The sequence below is a fragment of the Ammodytes marinus genome (genome assembly GCF_949987685.1).
Source record: "Ammodytes marinus genome assembly, chromosome: 23".
NCBI classification, from domain to species: Eukaryota; Metazoa; Chordata; class Actinopteri; order Uranoscopiformes; family Ammodytidae; genus Ammodytes; species Ammodytes marinus.
In genome coordinates this window covers 12,994,938-13,007,540 of record NC_137227.1, presented here as the reverse complement: position 1 = coordinate 13,007,540, position 12,603 = coordinate 12,994,938, and the positions used below count along the sequence as shown (strand labels likewise).

At 40.6% G+C, this 12,603-nt stretch overlaps 1 protein-coding gene across 1 annotated transcript in view; it reads left to right on the top strand.

Moving 5' to 3' along the window:
* Positions 1-8,565, top strand: part of pcxb (pyruvate carboxylase b) — a 282,158-nt gene extending 273,593 nt beyond the window's left edge. The window contains exons 25-27 of the mRNA XM_080052016.1: positions 4,621-4,761; positions 5,258-5,359; positions 6,109-8,565. Coding sequence (XP_079908142.1) covers positions 4,621-4,761; positions 5,258-5,359; positions 6,109-6,258 — 393 coding nt within the window. The 3' untranslated portion in view covers positions 6,259-8,565. The remainder of the gene's footprint in view (positions 1-4,620; positions 4,762-5,257; positions 5,360-6,108) is intronic.
* The last annotated feature ends 4,038 nt before the right edge of the window (positions 8,566-12,603 follow it).

The following is a 12,603-nucleotide window of genomic DNA, read 5'->3' as shown; positions in this document are numbered from 1 at the left end:
TTCCACAGTAATCACTAAGCATTGTTTAGCCCTTCATTTTAAGCCCATTGTGAATCCAGTACAAGGGCCTTATCAGCCAAAGAGTCTGCAAGATTCCTCTTTGTGTTGTGATTGTGCAAGGAAGAAACAACCACTACAGTTTATTTTAGATTATGAAGTATAATTTCTTAATTTTCTGTTAAGATTCAGTTGTAAATCACTACTGCTTCTTTCAGCGAATTTGTGACCAACTTGAGTCTTATTAAGACAGACAAAGCCCACTCCAAATGACCATGTGTGTGACAGCTCTGTCCATGCACGCAGCACAAATGAAAGGAAAAACACTTATCTGATGATCCAGTATGGAATGAATCATGTTTGACAGGAATATGAACAGAGATTTTCACAAACATGGACCCCGTCATACATCCCCTCTCTGCACTAATGTGCAGAGACACTCTGTTCACTGCATCATCATTACTCTGTCACAGGCAGCACAGGTCATTAAGAGAGAAAAGTATCAAAGACATGATGTGAGACTTGTTCAAGTCAGAGACACTATAGCACCAAATAGATAAGCAGTCGGATTTGACAGAAAAAGCGCTGCGCTTGAGGGTACTCCCTAAATAAATGCAAGCAGCATGAGAGGGCTATATAGACAAGAAAACGGCAGATACATCACTCATTTATGGAACATGCATAATGCACCAGTATGGTAATAAGAAACCATAACAGGAGGGGGCTTGGTAGTCAGGGCTGGGTTTGATAGAATTTTACCGACTTTTGAATCTATGTTTGTAGTTTGTAAGAGGATGTGGAGGGAATTTAAGTTTACAACATGTTATTTTAATGCTTCACCCAGTGATGAACTTATTGGCAAGTCAATGTGAAGCACTCACCCTCAGGTTATCAAAAATCATGTCTTTTTTTTTACTTTAATATTTCATGAATAGATGTTTAAGCAAGTGACTTTAATTCCCCAATTCCCTCACAAACCCCCAGCCAATCATGCCGATTTGTTTTTTTCTGTAAACCCCACATTAAAAGGCTCAATTTCTGTGTTTTTCAACCTTATTTCGAAGTTGCATAGCCCTTCATTAACAGCTATAAGAACTCTGTGGGAGCAGGACCTTGGTTCTGCCTTCACAGATCACATGTGGGATTCAGTCTTGGATCAGATACATTCTACCTCTATGTGCGCACGACATGCTCTAGTGCAATTTAAAGTAGTACATCGTATCCACATGTCTAAAACTAAATTAGCTCGTATGTTCCCCGATGTAGACCCGACCTGTGATAGCTGTAAGAGCGCACCGGCATCACTCTTTCACATGTACTGGTTGTGTCCCACCTTGACTGAGTTGTGGACATCAGCTTTTCAAACAATCTCTGAAGTATTGCAGCATCAAATTGAGCCGAACCCTTTCACCGCAATTTTTGGCATTGCTCCAAATCCGGGCTTGCCTAAAGTGAAGCTGAAGGTTCTGGCCTTCACCTCGCTGCTTGCTCGCAGAGCTATTTTACTCAAGTGGAAAGATCCTGCTCCTCCTTCCCACTCATACTGGATTAAGGACATTATGTCATGTATGAATTTAGAGAAGATACGTTATACGGCCCAGGGATCGGAGATTAAATTTGACGAGATTTGGCGCCCCTTTATGAATTATTTTGATAGACGAACAACAATTTTACAGGAGTAGCAACCTCCTCCCCTCCTTTTTTTTATTTTTTTATTTTTATTTTTTTTGTTTCTTGTAGTGTGTATTTTGTCTATGTAGTTTTCTAACATTGTGTATTGTTTTTTTTTTATTATTATTATATATATATATATTTTTTTTTATGTGCTGCAGGATTGGTTGTGGGTGGGGGTGGGATGTGGGCGGGGTGTGTTCGGGGGGGGGGGGAAAAAGGGGAAAAAAAATAATTAATCATTGTATTGTATTTGCTTTGCAAATTCTTTTGATGAATAAAAAAACCTTTGAAACAAGCAAGTGACTTTGCTGTGAGTACTTAAACACAAATATTGCATTTTAGTTATGTTAACTTAAGTAGGTGGAATGTTGCTAACACAACATTGTTTAGTTGCTATACGAAGAAACTGGGGTGGTGTCCAAATGCCATGTTATACACCAATTCTAAGCATGTAGCAATTTGTACTGGAAATGTGAGACAATCTAAGTCTAAGCAAGTAATCTCAGTCTACATGTAAATGTATTGTGGATACTCTTGTACATGCAGGAGGAACTGTGGATGGTTGTGAGACAGCTCAAGGAAGATAATAGGGGAGTGGGGGGGTGGGGGCTCTAACCACTACTCGAATGCCCCCCTGATACATATTTTCTATATAGTTTAATACCGTTTTAATATACTTGAAACAACACTGGTGAGGCCTGCTATTTTACCTAGAACTGGATCAAAAATTAAGTATTAAAGCCAACCGTAGAAGTTAGGAGCTTCGGTGTAACTAGTTCAATCAGCGCGTTTCAGCTCGTCAGATGAATTTACTCAAGTTAAGTCCCAATGCACACCTGATGTTGTAGATATCGAGACACTTTGCTGAAGTTGTCTTTTTAGGTATGTATAAAACAACCATACTGTTGTATCTTAAACAAAATAATCTTCAGAAGATTCATATGTGTTGGGCAACACTTCAAATACACGTACTGTATTTTCAATAGGACTAGTTGACAGGAGATGTAAGTGTTGAAGTCATGCAGTTGGAAAAGGAGAAGGCAATTTAGTTTGTTTGCAAAGAGCTGCCATCAGCCCAACACACTGCACAAGCTGTACAGAAACAGTGTACGGGAGGGCGGAGAGAGAAACCCAGTGAAGATTTACTGCTGGAGAAAAAGCTAAAGAATGCAAAGAAATGTGTATTTTTTTTAGCAGATATGGAAGGGAGATGAACAGTCAGAGAAGGAGAGAAGCAGAAAATAGATGTGATCGATACATACCTACAGCAGTATCTATTGTTATCTTTGCACTGAGATGTAGTTTGGAATATCAATGGAGATTGAGCACCTGAGATGGCAACAAGGGGAAAAACCCATTGGGGGAGGTGGGTGAAGTAAAATGTGTGGATAGACAGCAGAGGAAAGACACAGCCACCATGCAGATAAAAGAGACGCAGATGAGAGAAGTGAATAAGTGCATGATAGACGGACTGGCCCCAGAAATAGGCAGCAAAATAACAATGGAAAATAGAGAGCAGTGACACATGGGAGGACTGACAGAGAGAGATTGAAAGCCGGACAGAGGAAAGGAAAATGAGTTTGAGTGCGGGGAGATGAGAGATTTGAGAAGAGGCGTGAGATAAATAAAGAAATACAGTGGCCAGTGTTGAGGGAAAGACTTTCCAGACAGAACACAGCAGTGATCAGAATTGGTAAGTGAAGGAAAGAGTCTGGTGTTGATAGAGAAACGGCGTAATGTTTTGTCTTTACAATGACACTTTTACAGATGGCCGGTAAAGCCACTGTTTACAGTTCTACTAAAGCACTGAGAAAATGTATGTTATATCCTCCAGCCTGCCAGGTTGTCTCCCTTACTGCCTTTCTGTCTATACCACTTCTATCTCCATTTGATGACAGAATTGATATGTGTGGTGAAAAGCCTGTCAGGTGTCAACACACAAATAGAGACAAGGCATAGAGCATTCATGGCTTGTAGCCTAGTGACTGCAGACACACAGTACAGTCAGATTGTCTTTATACAGACGTTCATGCTGGCTCTTGCCCGAAAGGCTCAGGCAAGCGAATCCCACCTCCTCCACAAAATCCGACGTTCCTGGCCAGCCCCTACCCCGAAAGCAGTGGACAACCCTCAACCGCCTGAGGCAATGCTGAAGTGGGGCATCACAGACAGTGCCCAATGCGAGTGTGGAGACTCAATACAAACTGTGGAACATATCCTAACCAGTTGCCCCAAACACCGGCCCCCGAACGTGGTCTAACCGAATACAGCGAATTGAAGGTCTAAAGACATACGAAAGAAGTAAAAGATACAGACTCCATTTTTAAGCACATAAATGTCAACAGCCCCTTTAGATGAAACTTCCAAGGCAATTTCTGTTCTTTACCTTTTGGTTTGTTTGAGCTCATGTTAAATGTGTGAATTAAACTGGTGCACAATAGGGTGTTTTGTACCCCCAACGGGCACAAATATGTAATTAATTTGTTGGGGGCATAACAGTTAGGGTTAGGGCCTTCCAGACAGCCCTGCCTTGAAGGCTTCAACACACCATCGAGCGCAAAATAGACACTAGTGAGACCACCTAAAGAGGAGGGTCTTGACCCACTTCCAAGCAAACTCTATTGTGGACAGCTTCTGGCAGAAGAGACCAACCAAAGGCATAAGTGAGAGTAGAAGCATGTCACTGTGTGAGCGTGAGCAGTTTTGTAGCAGAGAGGCTAAATGAGTCCCCTCTTATAATCTCTGCATGCCTTTCTGTCCTGCACCAAGTGCTCGTCTCACTCCACTAGCTTCAATTTTTTTTCCCACCAAGCTCTGCAGTCTCTTTGTATTGCTTTAGCTGGACTTGAGCTAGGCACACGTGTATAATATCCATTTTCAACATAATCTAATTTCTGTCCCTTCCCTCTCCATTTTCTCTGTGCCATCCTCCCCACATCTTTCCATCAGGTGGAGCTGGAGAGAGGGAAGACTCTTCACATCAAGGCTCTGGCTCTCGGTGACCTGAACAAAGCAGGCCAGAGAGAGGTCTTCTTTGAGCTCAACGGCCAGCTCAGATCTGTGCTGGTTAAAGACACTGTCGCCATGAAGGTACAAACAAGGGACAGAGGGAGGGCATGATGCTAGGATAGTGGATGGTTTGAAAGGATTTCTGTGTAGAGGTCAATAATACCTCGAGCGACGTAATTTCTATTTGTTTGCCGACGCTGTTGGAGTGACAGTGTGCAGTGAGAAAGTCAGGTAGACAGAGGCAGAGAGGCCTTTATTTCATAATTTTGCTTTTTGACTTCAAAGTGATCATAACTGCCTAGTGATCATCTGTCATTAGACTGACTCCTGTCGGGGCGTTAAGGAAAGTGAAACTGAAGGTGGAGCAGTTAAATAGTTCAATGAATAAATATTGTAACCAAACACAATGTGTTATCTGCTTTAGTAGCTCACATCGCCCACCACTCCTTGAAAAAATTTAATTTTCCAAACTTAAAAAACTTTTTTTTCTTTAATTGATTTTTCCTAAACGGTTATGATTTACCAAACGGTTACACGAGCACACCCCTACTTGACATGTCTCTGTCCCTCCACCCAGGATTTGAAGTTCCATCCCAAGGCTGTGAAGTCTATCAAGGGTCAGGTGGGAGCGCCCATGCCTGGAAAGGTCCTGGAGGTTAAAGTGGAAGTTGGATCCAAGGTTAGTTTATTAGTTTATTGTAAACCTGCCTATCTCTAACGGTTGTCTAAACATACGCAGTTGTACACAGCCTATACAAAATACTGGTGTTGGTAAAAAATGTGATTTGATCTTTAACCGTGTGGAAAAAGCTAAGGGAAGATGAGTTTGAATCTGACTTGACATTCAATGAAAACTTTAGGTATTTCATAGTTTTTAATGACAAATTGATTATTGTTTGTTGACCACAAAAAATGAAGTTCCCTCCACCTCCATATTAGGGACTTTAAGCAACGAGGGTTGAGAGGACGGCTACGGCGGTTGAGTAGAATATTGAGCATTCGAGAATTTTATGTCATCACCTCCTATAGCCGTAGTCAGAGCGAGTCGGAGCCGTAGTCCGTCTGTTTACAACGGCAGAACGCGTTTTTGATGTTGTGAGCGATACGCCAACTGCAGCAAGTAGCCGTTCTAAGAGTTGCTAGGTGATATTGGAAGCCATTGGAATCTTTCCTGACGCCGTAGCCCTCCCTAAAACACCGCTGCTTAAAGTCCCTAGTATTGAGGTGGAGGTCACTTAACCTTAACTAGGTGCATATACCGCTATGTTTAATTTGGGTTAACCCTTCCTTGAAATTGAAACTCAAATGTACAGTTAGCTGAATTAGTTAGAGATATGTAATTCAATCAGAAAATGAACCTTGAACCATAGTGCTTGTTCACTGAGCTGCACATCTGACTTGTTTTAACACTGTGTATCATCCTGAAAGGTGGAGAAGGGCCAGCCTCTGTGTGTCCTCTCGGCCATGAAGATGGAGATGGTGGTCAACTCCCCGTTGTCTGGAACAGTGACGGTTCTCCATGTGACCCCTGACTCCTCCCTGGAGGGAGACGATCTCATCATGGAAATAGAAGAGTAGACAATCTCATACTGGAAGTACTGTGGGACATGTTGGCCCAATTTGTACATATTCTGTTTCCGGAGGCACAAAATAAAGCACATCTCCACATATATCCAGAAACATGATGAAGAATAGATGAAAAAAAATAAGTAAGAAATTAATTTGATAGGAATTCCTTAATTTGATAGTAATTCCTGATTGAGTCTGATCAAACTCGTTTCAATTCAACCAATAGCTAAGTTGTTCCCTATGTCTAGTGATTGGGTGAAAAACCAGAATCTTAGAACATCTATGAACATCCTGTCAATAGGTGGCATTAATATAATAGACATGTATTTGCATTGTGATACATTCCATTACTAGTCCTAAATGTGATGTACTGCAAAATGAGCTAATCAATGTGTAACATTTAACAGTCATAAGGTAGTATTTACAATTAAATGTTGCAATTTCTAGGCTGTTGATGTTGCTTATATATAAGCAGGTAGATTAAACTTTATATTAATGAATACTAAATAGTTGGATTTGTAATAAGTAGAGTTCTGACAAAAGACTTGAGGTAATATCAAATCATTATTTTCATATGGGAACAATATTTTCATCTATTTGCATGCTCGCCTTTACAAGAGATGAGTCCCAGTGCATTCTGGTGATTTTGTAATCCCTGGCAGCACGTTAAGAAAGTGGGTACAATTAATTCAGGATCATTTGCACAGGGGCTGAAAGAAAATCACTGTTTTGCACAACATACTTGAGATATATTTCATACATATGTTCACAATAAGAGAAGCACAACAAAGTAAGTGGCACCATTTTAGGTTGAGGGGTCAGATATACATGCCTGCAAAGTCCAATGTTGCACCAAAGTGACATATATTTGTGTGTAAGTGTAATAGTAGATGGTTTATAACTGGTGCTGAAAATGTTTCACTATTCACATCTTAAAGCCGCTTTTAGACTGAGACAGAGATTATGGTGAATGGGGATTTTATTGCTAGGTGTAAATGGGATTACATGGGTGTAATGGAGGCATGTGGTGTTATTTTCTGAGGCTCTGCTGATTAATTTATGAATGAATTCTCTGTCAAATGATGTGAAATTAGCCGGACTAATAAGAGACTCTGGAGACTCCCAGTAGCAGCACACTCGGCTTTATATTTCTAATGTGTGCGTGTTTGCATAAATGTGTGCGCATGTGCATTTGAAGACAGAATCATCCAGTCCCTATAATGTTGCACCCCCAGAGCCAGGAACACATTGTAAAACAAATGAAATATGTATACACATGCACAGATGCAAACTATTCACGCTAACACTCCCAGTCCTTTTTTGCTGCCTGGATAAAAATAATACAAAACCAAATACACTGCACAGTGGTGTGTGGCTGTATCTCCCTAGTAACAATGTAACCAAACATTTACCTGCAATGCACCAACTGTGTGAAAGTAGACTGTGAACATGCTATCAAATATCAATACCAGTAAGAACGGATGTCTCAACCTCCTCGTAATAAAATTAAGCATGTAAAAGACAACTAAAGCTAACTGTTTTCAAAACGTGTGAGCGGCTTCGACAAAATCCATAATTGAACCACGAAATTGGAGTTTATCAGTTTGTACCCGACTGAATCGTTTCCAGCATTTTTTGCTCCATTACCTCTGCGAATGAGTCTCCTTTTGAACTATGCATCAATAGTGAGCAGCAATTACAACACTCACCCAGCCCACTGCCATGCCTCACTGTACCTCTTGGCATTATCAGTCTTTCGTAGATATCTGGAGAAAGAGGTGGAGATGAATGAGTGTTTTTGAAAAGTGTTTGCAAAAATAATGTAAAGTTCCCTCTATCTCTCCAACCACCTATTCATCATGTTTTCCTCTCTTCTTAACACTGTAAATTTGCACATATAATTGTGTATTAGCCAGCAGTCATAAAAAAATAAAACGTGCTTATGTATGTAATGTTGTTCAGTGTCTGGGGAATAAAAAGCATAAATTGAAGAAAAATCACAGAGCTTAAATATTTTTGTTCAGAAAGGGGGATAATAACTGTATGAAAATAGGGTCTGTGCCATTTATATTTTCTTTCTAATACTTTGTGTGTTTTTATGAAACCAACCAATCTGTTTATTTACTCTCTTGGTTAAGCAAATTCAGAATGTCTTCATTAGATTGATTATTTAAATTTACTGTAGTTTACATTGACTTGTTGTAAATTCTGAGTTTAAGTCCTAGAACCGAGTGAGCTGGAATGCACAAAAAGGGATAATCATGATGATTGTTTTCATGCTATCTGTACTTATAAATAAAGTTTAACTGGAACTGATTTTTCATTGTATCGGAATTGTGTCATACTGTCCTGTCCGTCTAGATTTATTACTAAGCAGACGGATCAGCCCAATGCTGTAAAATCTGTATAGCATCTCTGAAAGCTTGAGGATTGCATTTAATTTCATATCAGCCTACATAATTAATGTAAATCAAAACCCTGGCAGACCAGTACGTAATTTACTTAGAAAGTTCAACTTTGACATGCCTCACCATAATATGAAAGGGAGATTATGGATTGTTGTAGCTATAGACTGATTGTGGGTTATTTTGCACTCTCAATCTGCCCTCCCAGCTAATCACAATTCAGTTTGTATGTGTATGTCTTGAAAGGTTTTCTTTGTTAATGCTCTCCCAAACAAGTGAACTGCTGTATGCCTGGATGTGGATCCACCTTGACACTGTGCTGTCTTCAAACAGGCTATTTAGGTCTGATTAACCACACTGAATCAATCAAGTCTGTCGCTCAACTGGCATTATCGATCATCTATCACTGTTAGGTGTGTGTGATGGGTGGCTGGATTGATTGTGCTGGCAGAAGCCTGCGCTAGTTGACATTCTCAAGCTCATGTATGGATTTAGCAAAGCACCACTAGGCCGTGCACAGTTGGCTTGTCAGCTCTATGTAAACTGGATTAAGTGGAAGTGCCCAAAGAGGAAATGTTGCTGTGGTACCAGGAGGAGACAGTATTTTGATGGAGCAATCATGTGGCACCTTGGATCTTATGACCCACTTGTCAGCTGACTTGAGTGACAGCTTTGATTAATAACCTAATCAAATGTGCATATGTGAATGGAAGGCTTACTAATTTACAAAAACAGATATGTGTTCATATGACATTTAAAATCGGATCGTTAACAGTGAATTCTTTAACTTGCCGTCTGGGACAAAGCTTAAAAATAAGAACTATAAACTGGAATTCTCTTCAAAAACAAGGCAAACTAACCCAATAGCTGTTTGGTCAACTCAATATGCATCAGTAATCACCTTTTGTTGTATGTAATTGGCTGCTCAGCATCTTAACGATGCGCCTTGTTAAAAGGTATCCTGCTGTGCTTTCATTTGAAACAAACTGTTTTGATTAATTCAACGTTCTCGCATATTGTGTATCCTTAGGCCTCACAAATAGGTCGAATTCATTTTCTGCATCAAAATAAACCATTATTTTCCACTACGATTAATATTTTCATTATATTTATAAATGTGTTCGGAATAAAAATGTATTTCATAATGGAAAAAGCTCCCTAGAGCCCAAAGTGCTCCGAACAGCTTGTTCTGACCAACCAACAGTCCAACACCTTTAGGCTATTTCAAACTCTACTGACTTGTAAGTGACAATTTAAACAATTTTAGATTGAGCTGTGAGAAAGAAAAATAATATTTTACACTGATACCAAATGATTGGTGTTAGTTGATAAATGACTTTAAGGTTTAATCATAGCTAATTAGTTTTCTGTCAATCAGCAAGTTACAATATCTAAAAGGATTTGACAATTATTTATCCGATCATATTGCAGCGGAAAGTGCAGTATGGGGTTCAGATAAGAGATCATTGGCAAATGGAGATGATTGTCATTGGCTAATACCTGCGCTCACAAGACTGATTTATAAGACGAATAAATGTGAGCAGACACTGCAGGCAGCCTCTTCAGTGTATCTGCTGTAATGTTAGTGCTTTTAAATTTTTCACCCAAATATTTTTTTTTTTTTCCTATTTTAACAATTACAGAAGTCCCTATAAGCTATATTTTACAGAGCTGACACCAGGGAAGGCCAAGTGCAATAGAAAGTTCAAATTTTTATTTTTTAATATTGTTTTTGGCCTTAAATATCGGCATCAGCCATTGAAAAACCAATACTGGTCGACTGCTAATTCAGATAACTGAGCTACAGTTAAAGAGATCCAGTGAGAGAAAAGCTGCAGTGTTTTGGGTCAACTTTTGGCCACTGACAGATAAAACCATAACTTCTCCAGCCTCTAACGTCTGTGGCTTTTGCTTTCTTCTACCATCACTGTTCCTTGACATGAGTCCAGGGCTTTGATTGGGTCCTGAACATCACAAGAGAGTCAAATGTTTTCATTTCCCTGGGTCTTTAGGTCACACACTAAATTTCTCATTTGGATTCCAGACTAAAACAGTTTAACAACTATTGTCTCTATAAGTGAGGGCTAAAGTTCAAAAATCCTTAGCTGCTTTCTCTTTGTTCATTCCTCTGTCTGCTTTGCCACTGTTTAAATGAACAGCAAATACCCACCGGGGACAGACATGAGGTCTTGGCCACTCTGTTTGTCAAACCCTTGCTGGAGAAGCTCAGACATTGTGACAGCAGCTGGTCCAGAAGCCGACTGTCTAAGTCTCTTGGATGGACCACAGCGGTCTGCTGCTCTGTTGAGGTGCAACTTTCCCCTCTAATCCCTTTGCTGCTATTCCATAATCCCTGCTCTGCTTGCTCTGCTGCTTTCTCTGCTGTAATCCTCCTTCCTTAATAAAGAGAGAATAGAGGAGCAGGACGGGCTACACACTGTCTCACACAGGACTCTGTCTGTCTCAAGGCTTCCTGTCAATTAGCAAGACTACCATCTGATCCAACCACGCACAGACCCTACATAATTGCTGAAAATAAGATGGATACGTGAAATGGATGCCGAAAAGCACTGTGTAAATAAAATAGGCAGCTATTTAAAAAGGGTAGATTAAAGAGATGCATTGTGTAAAAGCAGGAATTAAATGAAGCACTGTAATGTCAGAAAGACCCAGTGATATACCATCAAACGGCATCACTTTCAAATAAGGGAATTGTGGGCTCTTGTCTGGCAGGTGTGGTGTACTGCCATCTCCATTCCTTTTCCATTACTCCTTGTTCAAAGATTGCTTTTGGGGACAATTTTCCACCTGCCTGAGAATGAGCTGCCAGGTGCTGGCAGGCCAGTGAAACCTCCCTCTCCGCATGTCCACACACAAACGTCCCCGATGACACACACGTCTTGAATAACGCAGACAGTTGGCTCTATTCACTTTCTTCAGGTGAGGATCTCATAACTGGTAATGATCCATGCCTCCACACATTTAAGATGGCCAGCTATGAACACTGTTAAATGACAGGAGGCTAGAAACAGGAAACTGTCTCGCCTCTTCTCTCCTACTCAGCTTCATCATTAAACACTATTAGCAGCATGACAGAGCCACAGGCAACCTCACGAGTAATGAGTTTACAATGCATACATCAATTAACAAGACAGATCAATGCTGCATGCTGACCACACTGACAAATTCAATTCTTAATGGATACATCAAACTATGGCTAGTAGCTATGCAACACAAGGATCTTTTCCCATCACCCCTCTACAGTCAATCTCTGTCCGGCCCATTTGATGCTAGCACTGTGTTGATGCAAGCAATATGAGTGTCCATGTGTGTGTGAGAGAGATACAGAGTTATCATGTAGCATGTATGTATGTGAGGAGGCATCTCATTAAGTATTTAAACTGCTCCACAGAACTAGTTTAGCCCCGGGTGTGTCAGAGAGGGCACAAACACACACATGCAGACACAGCTGATGCACTCTATTCCCTGCTTTAACAGTCTTTAAAGTGTGCTACCCTGTGTGTTGGAGTGCCAGTGTGAGCATGTGTGCGTGTCTGACAGTGTGACCTCTCGTAGTCACTGTGAGCTTTAAAATGTTCCAGCTGGAATCAAAGCACTGCAGCAAATGGAAGAGGGAAGCTGAAGAGAGTGAGAGAATGCGGCTCAGACTGCCTCACGGCCCAGACACAAATTAAGGAATTAGAAAGCAAAAGAGAGGGAGTCAGACCATCAAAGGAGAGAGGGAAAATCTCCCTTCATATTCACGTGCGTCACAGACATGGTGCCAATCATCGCGTCTTTTTGTGTATCTCCATTCTCCACCTTGGTGTCTGAATGTTGCACTGTTACCGTGGCAACAGGCGTGATGAGTGGCAAAAGAGTGCCACTGGTGTTTCAAAAGAACAAACTGTCCGAGCGCAGTCTGTATAACTCTCCTCCTCTCTCTCTT